The sequence below is a fragment of the Anabrus simplex genome, chromosome 3 (genome assembly GCF_040414725.1).
Source record: "Anabrus simplex isolate iqAnaSimp1 chromosome 3, ASM4041472v1, whole genome shotgun sequence".
Classification (NCBI taxonomy): Eukaryota; Metazoa; Arthropoda; class Insecta; order Orthoptera; family Tettigoniidae; genus Anabrus; species Anabrus simplex.
Genome location: NC_090267.1, coordinates 398,444,766 through 398,464,629, shown reverse-complemented (window position 1 = coordinate 398,464,629; position 19,864 = coordinate 398,444,766). Strand labels below are relative to the sequence as shown.

Genomic DNA, 19,864 nt, shown 5'->3' with positions numbered 1-19,864 from the left:
TCAGTAAGACTTACATTACTTTTATAGCATTATAAGGTTGTAATATGTTGGAAATCTTAAGTGGAATACCTTGTGGAGGAACGATGTGTAAGCGAGCGAGAGAGAAACAAATGACAGTGCAATCGCGCCTGGATGTGTGGCGCTGGAAAATGTAAGGTGTTCTGAACTTTTGCCCTTTCTTGTCCCATCGTTGCCATAAGACCTATCGTGTCGGTGCAGCGTAAAGCAACTAGCAAAAAGGAAAAAAATAAATTATATGGTGGTCACTTCATGTGGAATATCAGACTATAGACCTCATTTAGATGTGTGTAAATATGAAGTTATTGCCATGCTAGGGTTGGATTCTCATGAGTAAGTGATCATTGGGCATACTCTGTACATGCTGAGCAAATCCTTGCTATTGCTTTGGCGCCTGTCAAACTGATGATTTGGTGGAGGTATGCTGACAATAAATTTGTGGTCTGGACAGAAGGTCGTGAGAAATTTCACCTATTTTTAAACCAACTAAATATGCAGTATTGTTCAATTAAATTCACTATGAACAGAGCCAGGCAGATGTCTTTTTTTGTAAGAAAGAAATTGGACGGCTCCTTTGGGCACACCGTCGTTTGTAAGCCTACCTACACTCGCTATCTTCATGCAGATTCTCACCACCATCCAGCACAAAAACAGGTCAATCTCACGATACTCACCCTGAGGGCGAAATGAATTTTTGAGCCATCGAATATCTAGGAGAAGATGGTCACACTTAGTCATTTTAAGGGTAATGGTTACAGCAATGTACAGATTTACTGAGCCCTGCATTCCCGAGGGACCACTAAGCAAAATTCACAGAATGAAGAAGTAAAGGAAACTGCCTACCTCCTTTCATCCAAATACCACAGATCAAATTGCCAAGATCCTCCACAAGCACAATATAAAAACCATGTTTGGCACCTGCACAAAATTTGCTCACAAATTGTCCCCACTATTACTCCCTGCGGTATGCAGAATTCCCTGTACTTGCAAGGTAGGCCTATACATTGGCCAAACATGCCGGTCCATTGGTACTCGTAACAAGGAACATTAATGAAATATATCGGTCTCAACCAGCCAGACAAGTCAGCAATAGCTGAGGACGCCCTATCAACGGGTCGTGATGTCATGTTCCAAGATGTTCAAGCTCTTACTCACACGAAACACTACAGGTCTAGGATTATATTGGAAGCTGTGGAAATGCGGTATGTAAAAATCCTAACAATTTCAACAGAGGCACTGGTAATCAGTTAAGTAATACGTAGTTGACAACCATTAAGGATTTACTTAGGTAGTTCTCCTCCTTGTCCTTTCGCTACTGTTATTTAGTTTCGGCGTTTTCCAAATTCGTACTCTCCCCATCATGAGATGATTCACTCTGTGCCCAGTGAGCCATCTAGTGACGAACAAGAGTACCGCCTACTATAGACCAGTGATAAACCATTCTTAAATACAAACCTTCATTATTGGAAAAGTCTTACTTGTGAACAGACAAGATTTTCATCTGAAGATGCAGAGCAAAGTTCATTTTGGTTTTTGACACAGTGTGCACACTAGTTGTTAAGAGATAAGAATTCCATATTGTTCATTATTAAGTTAAAAGAAGGTATATAATGGTTCCATATTTCAATACTATTAATATAAGAAATGTAAGTTTACATTCCTATATAATGAAAATCGGTGCTGGTTTCAACCAGTATTCATGGTCATCATTAGCCAATTAAAGTTTAAAACAGTGCATAGAAAAATAAATTGCGAAGTTTAAATAATTCTGTTTGGTATCCACTAGTGAAGCACTAAAATCTTTAAGGAGCACTCTGCGTTGAAATATAGCCAAAAAACACAAATAAGATACACAGGTAAATGTGACGTTTAGATGATGCTGTCAGATGCAGTTTATGGAGCACTATAACACATAAGGGAGCACTGTGTGTTGAAATTTCAAAGTTATGTAGATGTCTAAAGTCAAATATGTATTTTTAGTTGTAGTTGTATGAGGCACTGTATAATTTTAAGTATCAGTAATGCATGTCTATGAAGAAGTCATAGATCAAGACATATATGTTAGAGAGCACTGTGTGTATTTGATCTATGACTTCTTCGTAGACATGCTTAAAATTATACAGTTAATTAATTTTGTGTGGCTATTTCTAGCTGAGTGCAGCCCTTGTAAGGCAGACCCTCTGATGAGGGTGGGTGGCATCTGCCATAACTGCGTGTTATTGTGGTGGAGGATAGTGTTATGTGTGGTGTGTGAGTTGCAGGGATGTTGGGGACAGCACACACACCCAGCCCCCGGGCCATTGGAATTAACCAATGAAGGTTAAAATCCCCAACCCGTCCGGGAATCGAACCCAGGACCCTCTGAACCGAAGGCCAATACGCTGACTACTCAGCCAACGAGTCAGACAGTTACACAGTTCTTTATCTTCATATTATGATCTCTCCTACTTAAAAAAAAAAAAAAGGATATTCGTGTACTAAGGTCATTCTACACCATCTCTCCACTGGCAGCTCGGAACATACCAATTACTGCATCTTACAGCATCATCTAAACTCATTTTTACCTGTGCATCTTATTTGTGTTTTTTGGCTATATTTCAACGCACAGTGCTCCTTCAAGATTTTAGTGCTTCACTAGCAGAAACCAAACAGAATTATTTAAACTTCGCAATTTATTCTTCTATGCATTGTTTTAAACTTCTAATTGGCTGATGATGACCATGAATACTGGTCAAAACCGGTACCAATTTTAATTAAATAATAATGTAAACTTACATTTCTTGTATTAATAGTATTGAAAGGTGGAACCATTATATACCTTCTTTTAACTTAATATTGAACACTATAGTTGTGACGGCAGCTGTGTCGGACCTGTAGCTTAGATCCTTTTCAACAGAACACGTGACCTAGGCCACTATAGCTCAACTGGTAAGGGCATCCGATGCACACTCGCAGGTTTTTGGCTTACTGGTGTCCGGTTGGCCATTTTCGTTCTGTACATTTTATCTCTTCAGTGTTTGTTATATATTCTGAATTTGACCTAAATGACCTAATATGTTGAAAGTTAATTTTTTTTTATCCTATCATATCTAGCAATCTTGACTTGCTTGGTATAGTATTTCAGCCCATAATCTGCCATTTGTTATACATTTTTATTGATCACAGCCTTCCTTGACACTGATAAATATTACCATAAGCTGTAGGCTACTGGTGCAGCCTAATCAAGCTTAAACTAGTTAAAATAATCTAGTAGCATCAGTCAATCAGTGATCTACATTTAGGGCTGTCGCCGAAGTGGCAGATTCGCTATCATTTCTTTACTTAGCATTTTCTTAAACAATTTCAAAGAAGTTGGGAGTTTATCTAAAATCCCCCTTGGTAAATTATTCCAATCCTTCATTCCTCTTCCAATAAATTAAAATTTGCCCATATTTGCCACAATTTGTTCTCTAAATATTTGCTTATGTCCCTCTAATTACTTTTACGGTTTTTGGAGGTGCCGAAGTGCTGGAATTTATTCCTGCAGGAGTTCTTTTACTTGCCAGTAAATCTACCAACATGAGGCTGATGTATTCGAGCACCTTCAAATACCACTTTACTCAGCAGGATCGAATCTGCCAAGTTGGGGTTAGAAGGCTTGCGCCTCAACGGTCTGAGCCTCTCGGCCTGGCAGTTTGTTCTCTTGAATTCTTTATCTTCATATTATGATCTCTCCTACTAAAAAAAAAAAGAGATTATTCGTGTACTGAGGTCATTCTACACCATCTCTCCACTGGCAGCTCGGAACATACCAATTACAGAATAACACAAGGGGTTGTTGTTAAGTCCATTCTGTCAATATTTAATATCCTTCATTAATTCATTTTCAATATCTAATTTTTGTACATGTTTCGAGAACTACCATTCTCTTCCTCACCCAGCAAACATCACAAGTAAAATTTCTCATATTGTATGGAGCATTTAAACTTAATTACCTGAATATTAATATTAAGACATGAAATCATCACACTTATCACATTAAAAAGTTCTCTTGTAAAGTAAAAATTTGCACTTAAATTGTTGTGCCAGTTTATTTTGCTATACGATGAGAGTTCATATAAAAACATCTTCATTATCGTAAAACAAAATGTTGACAGGTGAAACCTCTAAAATCTTGCCAGTTATTCAGATTAAAATGTAGTCCTGATATGGTTATCATTTCCTTCACTGCTTGCCATTAACCGAGTCTCATGACCTCTTGGATTACGCAGCCCCTTATACAATACTAGGTAGAACCCAAACTGATTAATACTGGTGCAAGTTTAGTTAAAAACAGCACGGATCAACAACTTCCGCTGTGTCCTTGAAAAGTCAAATTGATACTCTTCTTATTCTAAAATAAGAAGAAAAACTAATATAAGATGTATATTAACGAAATAAAAACCCAACTCATATTAGGTCTTCTTCTTAATCTTCCTGGTAGAGGAGGTTACAAATACTGGTAAAATAGTGAAATTTACCTATCGCTATGTATGAAATAAGAGTTTTGTCTGTACATTGCTCAGAATTGAAAAAGAATCTAGCATTACTGTACCGGTCATGTCCACAGTAACAAGGAAATTCATTTTGTAATTTTCTGTGATCTCTGTAGGCTGTGTATGCATGTATAGTATGTACGTAAGTGCATCACGAGAAAATGGCTGATGAGAATTTAATGAAAGTCGGTATCTAAAATCAGGGGATGAGGCACTACAATCTAGGCTATAAATAATTTTATTCGCACTGGGTGAAATGGAAGTTTAGGGTAAGGCCTAAAATTTTATCCTCAAATATCTATGTTATTAGTGGTCCTATTGATAAATATTACATAACTAAAGTTCTGTAGAATTAAATTTTCAATCATTTATGTTTTGTACATTTATAACCGTACCAGCTACGATAACAGAGATATTCATGAATTTCGATTTTTATTGCTAAGTCCATATGAACGCTGAACTACGAGAAAATGGGTAAACAGAATTTAATGAAAATCAGTACTTAAAGTCAGGGAATAAGACCCTACACACTAGGCTATAAATTATTTTATTCACTCTGGATGAATTGGTAGTTTAGGGGAAGGCACCTAAAACGTCATTTTTAAACACCTATGTTATTGGTCCTGCTGAAAAGTACTTCATAACAAAAGTTATAGAAAATACAATTTTAGATCATTTGTGTCTTATACAGTTTTATTGTGCCGACTATGATGAAAGAATTCATGAATTTAGATTTTTGTTGCTTAGTCCATATCAACGCCAAGCATTGCTATCTTGGAAATATTGTTCAGTCGTGTTAACTGGCAGTGGTTTTCATCATGATTGTCTTATGGTGTGAAACCACTTGGTGATTCGTCCATATCGACAAGGAAAATTGTGAAGATGATTGTAAAATCTAAAAAAAAAATCGTATACGAATGATCACTCGTGAAGAATGAGACAAGAGGGAGTCAAGAAGAAGGATTTCCTTTACATTAAATGCCCTAATATCACAGAGTTGGAAGAAAACGAAATGTGAAAGCCTTCAATATCGAAACCTCTTAAAACTGGTCAACAATAACATCAACCCTTGTGTGATGTGATTTCTCTCTTCTGGTGCCACTCATCTCCGATAGATGGGATTACTGCTGCATCCTGAGTAGAACAACATGCCTGAATATGGTGGAAAGTAGCTGGGGTTAGGTTGGCAATGGGAGCTTTTCATACAAGCCCCATTGTTAGCCTGCTCGTTGAATCTGGTGTGCCGCCTTTTCACCTGGGGCACCAGAAAATGCTTCTGTCCTATGCTGCAAATTTCCAACAGATGCCACTTCACCTAAGTTATCCTTGTGTATTCCACAATGGAAACCATTGGTTGTATACTGGTTATCCTCGAGCAATGCATTCAGTTGGAATACGCTTGGATAGCATGCACGGATTGATGTACCTTTGGTTCCCTGTTTTGTCAGACCACCAAGTGGTGTACCTCCATGGATAATATGACGACCTGAAATAATTCTGAATCTGCACACTGACCCGAAGGAAAACACGGACCCCTCGATTTATCGGAGGCTTTTCCTGTCCGTTGTTGGCCGGTATCCAGATTCAGTTGTCGTTTACACGGATGGTTCTATGGTTCAGATCAAAAATTAGATGTATGGCTTTTCAGGCGTTTGCTCTATTAACCAACGTTTCGTCTTAGGCCTGACACCAGACTCATCAGAGTGGGATGTGTCAGGCCCTACCCACTGATGCTGGGTGTATGCAGGTGAACTTATCAGAAGCCTATTTAAGAGGCACAGTCTGAATGGGAACTTAGAATTTCCGTGGTTCTGTGGTTGATGTTGTTGACAATGATAGGGTTTTTTGCTCTCTCAGAAACCTGTAGTGTGTACGCAACAGAGCTCTATGCTATCTGTGAAGCTCTGCAGTATGTGGTGTCCGATGAGCGCCGACACTTTCTTCTGTATACCGACTCTTTGAGTTCACTACAGTCTATTGATACATGTTTTCCTCGGCATCCTCTGGTGCAGCAGATCCAGAACCTGCTTGCCGGGTGTTTGGATGCTGACCCCGGAATCACGTTTATGTGGCTTCCAAGACAGATGGGTGTAGAGGGAAACAAGTTAGCTGATAAGGCTGCCGAGGAGGCTGTTACATTGCCCCCATTGCCTTATGAGGTTCCAGCAAATGATATTCCCTCTCACTGAGACATTTGTTTATGTCCCATTGGGATATGGAGTGGCCTGCCACTCCACTTCCAAATAAGCTGAGAGCAATAAGAGGAGCAATGAAGGTATTGAGCCCTTCGGGCTTCTCAGAGGGAAGCAGTGGTATTATGTCGTCTTTGGATCAACCACGGTATAGTAACACACTCTATTTACTGAAAGGAGAACCCCTTCTGGTGTGTACTTGCGGCACGCAAAAGCCCAAATGCGGTTTTCATTGATAGCTCAAAAAGTAACTGTCCGATTTTGAAAATACTTGCATATTTGAACTTGTACGCAGTTGAACTTTTAGGCCACCTGTAAGTATTCATGTCGTTCCATTTAAAAATATGGAGTTAGTATCAATATCTCAGTTATTAATCAGCCCATGAGAAAAAGTAGCACTTTATTTTACAAACCTCTGGGTAACGTTTACGAATATGAAAACAGAATACCGATATCTTTAATAGTTTAGACGTCATTTGCGTGTAACATTTTAGGTGAATAACCCTGTATATATACACTATTCAGTGTTGTGTTAATTTGTGATGTTTTTATTATACATTGTTGAAAATAGATCATTTCCTTCATTTGACAATAAGGCCCCTCTTTCAGGGAGAACATAATATTTATTTCTTAAAAAGGAGCAAATTCGCCTCAGTTTACAGTGTGTTTTTCTTGGTTTTAGGAAATTGAAATGGCAACAGTTGGAGTATTCTTCCCCTTTCGACTTCCCAGATGTACGTCACCTTCAAATGCTGAACCTAAGTTTCAAACGGATGTGTTACCGCTTGCATATGATTATGAACTCGGGTGAGAGTGTAGTTTTCCCAAGGTGCTATCATTGTGTTCGGTTCACTTGCCGCGCACCGTGTGTTGAAGACCGTGGTTCAAGAGTGGTGATTGATATTGGTAATAAGTTTACATGGATTGTTACTCCCAACTTTGGTGTTAGAAGACATTTCTCAATGTTTGGAATACCTAAAGAAACTGCTCATTCTAAAGAATCACAAGTACCTACCAAAACTGATACATTAGTGAGGCCTTGTAAATCTGTTTCTTCAAGACAAATTGAAGCTGACAAAATTTGTCGAGCTCGACCTAATGGACCATTCTGTGTTTTTTGCAACCCTGTCAAGTTGTATAGAGAGAAGAAGCGTGTGGCTCAAGGAGCATGGGAACGGAGTACTATGGATCAGCGCATGGCATCCAGTGACTATGCAAAGTTGTGTAATGGTTTTTGTTGTGATACTGTGGATGTGTTAGGAATCCCAAACATGAATGTGGTTAGTCCAGCAGCAGCACTTTTGACTGATACCATGTTTCATGTCGTAAGGGAATTCATTGGTCACCTCTTTCACCAAATGGGACTCTCTCCTGTTCTGCAGAAACCTAATGCCATTCTCATGTTTTGTGAACCATTATCAATGTCTCACTCACTTCGAATTCAGCTGTTACACTATCTGTTTCTGCAAGTGAAAGTTTCCAGGTAAGCAGTGTTTATGTTTGTTGTTTGAAATCTGCACTCTTAACTATTATAGCTAGGTTTTTGCTATTGTCCTCTCTCTGTAAATGGTTTAAATTACCCTTTAAGAAAACTTCCATAAAATGCATCATGCATGAAGATAAGAAATAGCTTAGGATCAAAGACGGGCATCCAGTTAGGTCCAATTAGTCTTGCAGTAATTTAGTTTTAGTGACAAAGGCTATGTTATTAAAACACAACTAAAATTGTCATAAATTAAATGTTATTTGTATTTGTCGTGCTACAAGTGTTTTTCAATAATTCTAGAATTAATAAATCTTCAAACATGATACATGGAAACATTTTCAGAATGCTGAACGTAGAAACAGAAAACTGACATGATTATTTTAAAAAATGGACACGTGTGATCTTATGTACTTCATTACATTGAACTAAGAAAAAACAATTGTTGTAGGAATATGATTTATTGAGTTCCTAAATTAATGGATTACTAAATGACACAAGTATATTAGATACGGTACTTACGATTATTTGTAGATGAAATAACAGACTAGATCTTCGGAAAATTTATGGAGGATGCAGTTGTCCGCCTTTGATCTTGTTTTGTTCAAGTATGCAGTAATTCAGTAATTCTTGGAATGAAGAGGCTTTGGGAAGGACATAAAAATTGTGTGACCAAGCAAGTTCGCCATGCAGTTAGTCGCTCAGCTGTCAGCTTGAATTTGGGAGATAGTGGGTTCGAGCCCACTGTCGGTAGTCCTGAAGATGGTTTTCTGTGGTTTCCCATTTTCACACCAGGCAAATACTGGGGCTGTACCTTAATTAAGTCCATGGCTGCTTCCTTCCCTATCCCACTGTCGCCATAAGACCTATCTGTGTCGGTGTGATGTAAAGCAAATTGTAAAAAACATTTAATGTGAAATTTAACATTTTTATCAGTATAATATACTTAATTGTGGAGTTGAACTTTCCTGATTCAATCCTCAAGAGCTCAATGTTTGCTGTGTGTGTATGGGTTCAGATGTTTTTCCAGTATCTCGGCTGAACTCTTATGTTGAAAAAAGATTGTAGTAATAGTGGTGGTAGAATGTTGCTTTTTTATTTTTTAAAATTTTAAATTAAAATAGCACTTCAGCAATTACTTTAAAAATGGTTTCAGTAAGCATTTTTACCATTAACAGAATAATCAAGATTACTAACTTCTTATTACCCAACCTCTTCTTTTTATCTTTTTCAGTCTTATTATATCTGATTAGTGAAATATATTTTATTGCACTTTAACGAATGATGTAAGCTATTTAGTTGCTGGCATGCTGTTTGCTTCTCTTGATTTCTACAACGTCTTTGGTGGCCTCAACAAGGAGACTTTTGGTGTTGTTAACGTCACAGTCATTTGATCTAGCCTTCTCCTGGAACTCCACGACCCTTTGCCGAAGTGTATTGTTGTCGAAGCATGTGATCTGTTTGGTTGTCTTCCTTGTGTTTGCAGGAATTGGTTTGAATTTGATCAGAGACAGATAGTGATCTGAGGCCACATTGATGCTTTTCTTTATTTTGACATTCATAATCTCAGGGCTGTTTCTCCTGGAGATTGCAAGATGATCTATTTGGAACTCTCCAAGAGTTTGGACGGGAGATCGCCAAGATCATCTTTCTGGGTAGATGGCAAAAGTGGGTCAACATGACCTGCAGGTTGTGGTTATTGCAAATGGACACCAGTCTTTTCCTGTTGGGATTTTTTTTAGCTGGGTAATTTCCTATAACTTTCTTGTACTTCTGTTCACGGCCTGGTTGGGCATTGAAGTCGCCTAAAAGAAGCTTTACATGATGTTTGGGAATTCTCTTTAATTTTTCGTCCAGTAGGTCCCGGATATTATCAACTTCGTCTGGTTCAGACTTGTTCTTATCGTTTGTAGGAGCACGTGCGTTAACTAGGGCGTAGGTTTTGTTCACGTATTTAATTGTTAGTGTAGACAATCTGTCATTGACAGGTTTGAAATTTGCAACTGGTTTACGGATCTTGGCTCTAACAGCAAACGCATTTCCAAGCATCACAGCTCCCTTGAGGATTCCTTTTTGCGCTTTGCTCTTGAAAAATCAGTAACCTTCGGATTAAAAAATCTCTTCATCTGGGTACCTTGTTTCTTGTAGGGCCATTATGGATATCTGATTTTTGTAAAGAGCTTTGGTGAGGGTTTTCAGCTTCCCAGTTTGTGTAAGTGAATTTATGTTGAAAGTACACTCGTCTCTTGCATGATGTCGAGTCTCCCTCAGAATCCGAACGAGACTCGTTCACCGTGGTGTTCACAACGAGGGATTTATCCGAAAACTTACCCCCTGGGGTATGTTTCTTGAAATGTTGTGCCATCATGCTTCTTGACTTGACTTTATTTTGGACGGGTTACCCATCCTTTTACAACTAGGGTTGTTAGCCCTAAAGGTTGCCACAAGGTTGCATTATTATTATTATTATTATTATTATTATTATTATTATTATTATTATTATTATTATTATTATTATTATCGTATTTTTGTGGTAGTTAGAGGTGAAAGAAGGTGCGGGGGTGAACAGGTCTCAGGCAACGAAATTAAAGTTAATTAACAAGGTTATATTTTCTTTGTAAAATTCAGAAATAACACGAATGGCAGGTACAGAGTAGCAAGGCAACAAAAGTACAATTACAGTATTTACAGGATTTGGGCTTCGAGCCCCGAACGCGCAATTCTTGGGCAACTAGCCCAACTTTACCTCAAAACAAGATTTAACAGAGGGGCAGAAAACCCCATTCATGCCCAGGAGCACTTGCTCTAAATTACACAGAAAAGCCTCCTCGAGGCATACAACACTCATTTTCGAGAAAGAGCCACTCGCTCTCAACTTTAAGCCTATCAAAGGCCACACCAAACTCCACCTTCAAGTTGTCCTCTAAGGACATAGACACAGGGGTAAAATACCCAACCTACTGAGGCCTATTAAGTGAGAAAAAGGTTAATTACATGACCTCTAAAATAACAATTTGAGAGGAGGCGATCTGCACTCCTAATACATTTTGTTTAAAACCTAATCTGGCTCTAGGTCGCTAATGCAAGGGCTAATCCCATACTACAGAGGTGACTTTAGAAAAGAACAATTTACATTACATTAAGGAAGAATCGGTTGTGAGAAATAAGTTCACCTCAAAACAATATGAGTGGGAGCTCGAGAGGGTTAAGCACTCTCTATCCCAATATGTGACTTTAAAAGAAAATAGAGCTAAGAGTCGTTACATTTTAGGGAAAAGTTACATGGTGGAAACGCTTCGGACCCGCCCCGAGAGTTAAACTGCTGAGCTAGCAAGAAAAGAAGTTATTAACCGGCCATTACCTGGTTGTTGAACTGCTGCCCGGAGAAAGAGGCGCTTCCCGCCCCCTGCTATGAACTTTACACACTGAAAGATGGTACTGAAGTGGCGCAGAGACCCTAAAATGAGCAGTTTATATACTCTCGCGGAAAGTTCGAGGCGTTTCAGGAAAGAAAACACCCGCCCACAATCATTTATTGGTTAGGTTTAAGCAGCATATCCAATTTGAAGAAGAAACACCTTATTGGTCGTAAATTAATTAAAGAAATTCGGGATTGGCTAAATTCAAAACAAGGGGAAAGAAAGGGGAATACAGCCAACTTAAACAATACCAGAAAGAAATTTAACAAGAAACAAACTTTTGAAATAAAAATTTCTCCAAAAAAACCAGTTCTTTCACCTTGCACTAGGGTGCACCATTGTAGTTTTTCAGTAGTGTCCTCTTAGGAGAGAAGGTTCACACTTCTTACTATAAGCAAAACAAAAATACGTCGAAAACGACCCAGTTCAGAAACTTCAAAATTTCCAAGTAGTGACATCTTCTGGGTAACTTGAAAATTAATACATTAGATAAAGTTCAGACTTCCTCCGCCAGAGTAGTTTCAACTGGCGCAATTTTTAAATTAGCGGCGTGGAGGTGTACCGCCCGGTACAGACCTCCCCCCCCCCCCCCCAAAAGTTCCTCCAAGGGGTAACACAGAAGAGCATAAACTTTTGTTTGAAAACAAGGTCTAAGTTATGATGATATGGAGATTAATTGCAGAAGAATTTATCAAAATTGTTGAAATTTGATTTGATCCAGTTTCAAAAATTCTCGTAGTAACTGCTGAAGTAATGTCTTTATGTTTGTAGAAGTTAAATTCAGAAGGAAATCTTTAGTTTTTAAAGTTGAGGAAAAATTTTCTAAGTCCACCAGGTATTGCAGTAAAATCCAAGAAAAGGTAGTAATGTTGAACTGGAATGTCCATATAGCTGATTAAATATTTTCAAGGTTGATTAAGTTGGATGGCCAGAGCGGCCGCTGCAGCTTGTGTCCAGAGGAGGCCGCTCGGACCCCTCAAGTACCCTGAGATACCGCTCACCCGCACTATGAAAGGAGTAGTGGTGTTGAAGCACGCCGCGCCCGCGGCGAACATATACAGGCTGCGGGCAAGTAGCAGGTCGTGCGCCGCACATCAGCCTTGGCCGGGAGGAGGGCTCCGGCTCGCCGTACACTGGTCGACCTCGCTGGAGGAGAGGGGGCCCTTCCTCTATTCCAGTAGCGGTACGGTGCCGCGCGGCTGCGGGGGCACTGAAACATTAAAGCTCGGCGGCAGAATTTCTGTTGGACCAGAATGATTTTAGGGTACATTCATAGTGGTGAGGTTGATGGGCCAGTGGCGTGGAGATATTTATTTAATTCCCATAAGCCACAGTGTGATGTGGAGCAGGAGACGGGAGCGTGGTAATGGCTGTGGTAAGGACAGGATGGCAGTTTAACTAATCGGGGGAGGTTTACAAAAAATGCTTAAATATAAAAAAAAATTATAGAAGGGGCAGAATGCCTTAAAAGTGAAAATTCAAAAAATATAACCTTCATATTCCTCTCAAGATTATATGAAGCAAGTTAGCACAGAAATTATACAGGTTTCACCTGCGACAGGTGAACCCTAAATATCCTCTCGGTGGCTGGATTACTTAATAACAACGTAACCGGCGTAAGGAAATCGAGAATGACACACGGCCCATGAAATCTGGGGGCAAGCTTGCCCGCGGGAGCAAAATTCTTGACCATCACTTGGTCGCCTACCTTCAAATTGGTGGGTCTCCGTCCACGATCATATCTTTCCCTAACCTTTTCATGAGACACTTTAAGATTGGCTTTAGCCTTCTTCCAAAGATCTTTAATGTTGTCCGGGTCTATTGTCTCCGGCAGAATGTCACTCAGAGACCAGAGGTTAGAGAGCGGCGTGTTGGGAACAAACTTGAACATCAAAGACGCTGGAGGAAATTTATGTGATTCATGAACCGCCAAATTCAAAGCAAAAGTTAACCAATGCAGGGACGTGTCCCACCTGGAATGATCTTCATGGTGATAGGCAATAAGCGCGGACCTGAGATTACGATTAACCCGTTCAGCCAGAGATGGTTGAGGGTAATAAGCAGAAGTCGTCACATGAGAGATGGACAAGTCAAAACAGAATTTACGAAAAAGATTTGATGTGAACGCCTTAGCATTATCAGACACAATATATTGGCACGGACCAAAAGAAGCAAAAATAGAATTTAGGCAAGTAATGGTGGACTGAGCGGTAGCCATCTTAGTCGGAAATAACCAGGAAAATCTTGTAAAACCATCTACGCATACAAAGATGAACTTGTTGGTATTTCCCTTTGACTGATGGAAGGGTCCTACATAATCACTATACAGGCGTTCCATGGGGCGCGAAGCCTGATGCGAAGACAAAAGGCCTACCTTGGTGGACATGGTGGGTTTACTAAGCAAACAAGATTTACAAGCTTTTACTAGTTCACGGATTTCACCGTCCATACCCTTCCAGATGAATCTTTCACGAATCTTTTCACGAGTTTTAAAGATACCAAGATGCCCGCCTAATGGGGTCTCATGATAGTACTTGAAGATCATAGGTACAAGAACAGCTGGAACGACAACCTTCATCATCTTATCATGCCTCGATGGGCAACATAAAACACCATTCCTCAGAACATAAGGGACGACATGTTCCCCAGAAGAAAGGGTTTCCATTATCGGAGCCAGCGTCGGATCTTCACGTTGGTATTTCTCGATATCCCTAAAGAGCATGGGAACATCTGTTAAGATGGCATTAACATCAAATAGTATGGACTCGGGAGGTGATGAACTGTCGACCGGTTCATGGGTCTCGACGTCGTTGGAAAACATACGGCTGAGTCCATCGGCAACAACATTTTCGGTCCCTCTGATATGCCTGACATCGAATTGGAAGGCAGAAATACGGATGGCCCAACGGGCTATACGACCAGTACGACGCGGCCTACCTAAGACCCAGCTTAAGGCTTGATTATCTGTCTCCAGGTCGAATTTGACATGTTCCAGATAGAGACGGAACTTTTCTAAGGCAAATAAGACTGCCAAACCTTCAAGCTCATAGATGGAATACTTGGCTTCTTGAGCCGATAGAGTCCTAGATGCATAGGCGATGGGTCGCCTCCCTAATTCAGTCTCTTGAAGAAGGACTGCAGCTACTGCTGACGACGACGCGTCAGTTTGGACGATGAATTTCTTTGAGAAATCAGGCATAGCAAGGACAGGGGCATTACAGAGAGCTAATTTAAGATCTTCAAAAGCGGCTTGTTGAGAAGGTCCCCACTCGAATTTGATGCCTTTCCTACGAAGAAGGTTCAAGGGCGCCGCTCTATTAGCGAAGTTAGGAATAAACTTCCTGAAGAAATTCACCATACCAATGAACCTGGCGATACCTTTGATGTCCCTAGGAGGTTTAAAATCACGGATGGCCTGTGTTCTAGAATGATCGACTGCCACACCATCAGGTGACACAATATGCCCTAGGAATGACATGGAGGGTTTAGCGAAAGCAACCTTGGACAATTTAACAGTTAACCCAGCCTTACGCAGGCGATTGAGAACTTCTCGCAGATGATCTAGATGTTCTTCAAAGGTCTCCGAAAATACGACGACATCATCCAAGTAATGTACAATATAACTATTTATAATAGTTTATTTAAATCCGCCTTGATCAATACACTCATTAAATGAAAGAAACATTATTTATTAAACCATACATGTTTCGGGAAATCTCAACCATTCCCTTCATCAGTGGTTAGATCAAAGAATAACATAATATGACACAATCTTTTGTTTTACAATTTGAAGGAGTATTGTGTCCCAATACATCATGTCAAAGAGTAAAGAGAACTTATGAAATATTATAAAAATGATCAATACATACAATTTTGGTTGAACTGAATGAGAAACACTATACAAATTTATGATCTTCAAGTTTTTCTTCTTTTCTTCTTCTTTTTGTTCCTTAAATGATTATATGCTAGCCTAAACAGTGGGTTATCTTCTGTACTTTTCTCATTTAAACTTGATTCAGAATTACATTTTTGTGTAAGGTAAATTTCTAAATTTTCCAAAACATTCATTAGTTTTCCCTTTTTGGTCGAATGTAATAATTTCATGTCATTGGAAATGTCTGTAAATTTATGATTCATTTCAACCATATGTTCTCCACTGATGAAGGGAATGGTTGAGATTTCCCGAAACATGTATGGTTTAATAAATAATGTTTCTTTCATTTAATGAGTGTATTGATCAAGGCGGATTTAAATAAACTATTATAAATAGTTATATTGTACATTCAGACCAGTCAATACGGACCAAACACAATATTAACCTATCATGGTTAAGTTTATTAACAATCATCCAAGTAGTGATACAAGTACTCAAATTTGATGTCGGAGAAGACCCTATCTAGCAGCCTAGTGAGTACAGCTGCTCCCGTGGGGAGCCCGAAAGGCACGCGGTTGTATTCATACAAATTCCAATCCGTGGCAAACGCTGTAAGATGTTTAGACTCTTCCGCTAGGGGAATTTGATTATAGGCCTGATTCAAGTCCAAGATAGTAAAGAACTTGGCCTTACGAAACCGTGAAAAGCAAGAATGAAGGTCCGGAAGGGGCACAGATTGTAACACCACCTTCCGATTGAGAGCCCTATAATCAATGACAGGCCTGAAGCCCCCTTGGGGTTTCGGGACTAGAAAAATAGGCGAAGAATACGCCGACTTAGAGGGCCTAATAATACCATCCTTCAACATCTGATCGATGATTTCTTTCAGAGCCTTCATTTTAGGTGGAGATAGCCTATATGGCGGAAAACGGACAGGAATCGAATCCGTGACCTCAATTTTGTATTCAATAAGGTCAGTAACACCAAGAGTATCAGAGAACACCTCTGGAAACGACTGACACAACTTACGAATACTATCAGCCTGCTCCTCAGGTAGATGTCTAAGGTCTAACAACATCTCATCCTGGGTAGGCGAAATAAATGAACATGATGCAGAATTACATTTTAACAAGGGGATTTTACAATTGGAAGCAAATTTGAATGTGCACGACTTACTCTGAAGATCGAGCACAAGACCAGTGTGAGTAATGAAGTCCGCTCCCAATATGATGGGGCAAGACAAGTGCTTAGCCACAAACAGTTTGATTTTCCATGTAAATTTAAAAATACGAATTTTGACCTGTAAAGAACCTAGAATTTCTAAAGGAGATGAATTAGCCGAAACATATTGGATCGAAGAGGAACAATAGTCAGGAAGTGTACAAACAGATTTCAATTTTGCATACCATTCAGCCGAAATAATAGAACAAACACTGCCTGAATCTAATAGAGCTGTTATAGGCTCATTATTTAACTCAATTTTGAGAAAGGGGACCGGTGCGGGGGTACCCGCCGCAATCCTAAGACACTCTTTGGGGCATTCAAAAGATGGATTTGCAGATTGAACGTTCCCTGAATTTTTGATCTGTTTACCAGGGGCTGAGCCTCGGCAAGATGGATTAGTCGACTCAGCCGAAGCCACTAGTCACTTTTTATTATTGGCATTGGTGGAATTTGCACCAGAGGTAGAGCAGGAGGGGGTGCTATTTGAATTTGGGCAATGCTTGGCGATATGTGAGAAAGCTCCACATTTAAAACAGCCTTGTGATGAACCCGCTCCATTATTTGCCCTACTGGTTTTGACCAATGGACATTTATTGCGAAGATGGTCAGGCAACCCGCAAGCATAACATTTACGGGGTGTGACTGGTCGGCGAGGTGGAGGCCGAGTATTACTAAACGAAGGAGGGGGTTCTTTCGCGACACGCAAGGAATCGGCGTATCTAACTCCTTCCACTGAGACGGCCAATGCTTCAAGTTCAGAGAAGGTTTGCGGGCACGCCGCGAAACACAAATATGACCTATAAGATGGTGAAATGCCTTCCACAATAGCTTGTACAATCTGATCCTCAGGGAAGTGAAGCGCAAACACCCTAGTATAGAACTTAATGTCTTGTATGAAATCAGCCAGATTTTCATCCAATCTCTGTACTCGATAATAGTACTTCTGAATCAGAGATGACCTCGCGCGAGCAGGAATAAAATTTGCAAGTAGATGTGCATGAAAATCTTCAATAGATGACTGTTCGGCAATGGCTCTTACTATTTTATCTGAGAGAATACCAATTGCATAGGGATAGATGATTTGCAAAATCTGACATGGAGAAAGAGAAAAAACAAGGGCATGATCCTGAAATTCGACTAAAAATCTTAAAAGTGAAATTACTTCACTGGTGGTATTAACAGAAAACTTAGAGATGCCTCTGAGCAACATTGCTAATGGATGAGGCAAGCTGCTGAACCCAGGTGACATCGTAGGTAAAGGTTTAAGTGGCAAGGACGTTAATTCAGAACGTACATTATTCAACGAGGTTCGGCGTTCAAACTCGTTGTCCAATGGGGCAGAGGTTGTTTGAGCTGCAACGGTTTTCCTATTGACTTCTCCCTTAGGAGGCTCTTCCTCGCTACCTACATTCACCGTAGCGGGTTGATCAGTTTTGGGAGGAACTTCCCCAGTTAACAATTGAGTGACCTTACTAGATAATTCAGAAATATTTTCAAGCACCGTACTAGCTTCCTTCCTCTGAACGTCATTCAACTTTAGAGACAACAGATCGTTAACTCTATTTGAAAAATGAAATAGCCTGGCTTGCACACGCTTAATTTGATTAGGAGAAGGATCATTTTCGTCAAAAAAACTAACTACAGATGCTAGCCCAGTAATATTCTCGATGATCGTGGAAAGAGAGTCGTCAATTTCTTTCTCTCCCAAAGTGGGGATGGAAATGGGCAAATCAAGGGACTCTCTAAGCTTGTTTGTGTCTACTGCAACCGTGCCTCCAGATTGCACATTTCTGATAGTTAACACATAGATCAACTCCTCCTTGCGCAAATAGTTAAGATGGAGAACATCGCGAGGGCCGGGCATGATGACAGAACAATTTTGAAACAGGAAAAATCAAAACTCCAGCAACTGAGAAAATTGTTAGAGTTCGGATCAAAGCAATGTTTAGCCGTCAAAAGGGGCTAAATTGAGACCCATTCAACCACGCTGTGCTACCAATTGTTACCGTATTTTTGTGGTAGTTAGAGGTGAAAGAAGGTGCGGGGGTGAACAGGTCTCAGGCAGCGAAATTAAAGTTAATTAACAAGGTTATATTTTCTTTGTAAAATTCAGAAATAACACGAATGGCAGGTACAGAGTAGCAAGGCAACAAAAGTACAATTACAGTATTTACAGGATTTGGGCTTCGAGCCCCGAACGCGCAATTCTTGGGCAACTAGCCCAACTTTACCTCAAAACAAGATTTAACAGAGGGGCAGAAAACCCCATTCATGCCCAGGAGCACTTGCTCTAAATTACACAGAAAAGCCTCCTCGAGGCATACAACACTCAATTTTCGAGAAAGAGCCACTCGCTCTCAACTTTAAGCCTATCAAAGGCCACACCAAACTCCACCTTCAAGTTGTCCTCTAAGGACATAGACACAGGGGTAAAATACCCAACCTACTGAGGCCTATTAAGTGAGAAAAAGGTTAATTACATGACCTCTAAAATAACAATTTGAGAGGAGGCGATCTGCACTCCTAATACATTTTGTTTAAAACCTAATCTGGCTCTAGGTCGCTAATGCAAGGGCTAATCCCATACTACAGAGGTGACTTTAGAAAAGAACAATTTACATTACATTAAGGAAGAATCGGTTGTGAGAAATAAGTTCACCTCAAAACAATATGAGTGGGAGCTCGAGAGGGTTAAGCACTCTCTATCCCAATATGAAAATAGAGCTAAGAGTCGTTACATTTTAGGGAAAAGTTGCATGGTGGAAACGCATCGGACCCGCCCCGAGAGTTAAACTGCTGAGCTAGCAAGAAAAGAAGTTATTAACCGGCCATTACCTGGTTGTTGAACTGCTGCCCGGAGAAAGAGGCGCTTCCTGCCCCCTGCTATGTACTTTACACACTGAAAGATGGTACTGAAGTGGCGCAGAGACCCTAAAATGAGCAGTTTATACACTCTCGCGGAAAGTTCGAGGCGTTTCAGGAAAGAAAACACCCGCCCACAATCATTTATTGGTTAGGTTTAAGCAGCATATCCAATTTGAAGAAGAAACACCTTATTGGTCGTAAATTAATTAAAGAAATTCGGGATTGGCTAAATTCAAAACAAGGGGAAAGAAAGGGGAATACAACCAACTTAAACA

At 40.0% G+C, this 19,864-nt stretch overlaps 1 protein-coding gene across 1 annotated transcript in view; it reads left to right on the top strand.

Moving 5' to 3' along the window:
• Positions 1 to 19,864, top strand: part of LOC136867372 (uncharacterized) — a 134,374-nt gene that overhangs the window by 6,639 nt on the left and 107,871 nt on the right. The window contains exon 2 of the mRNA XM_067144548.2: positions 7,407 to 8,207. Coding sequence (XP_067000649.2) covers positions 7,407 to 8,207 — 801 coding nt within the window. The remainder of the gene's footprint in view (positions 1 to 7,406; positions 8,208 to 19,864) is intronic.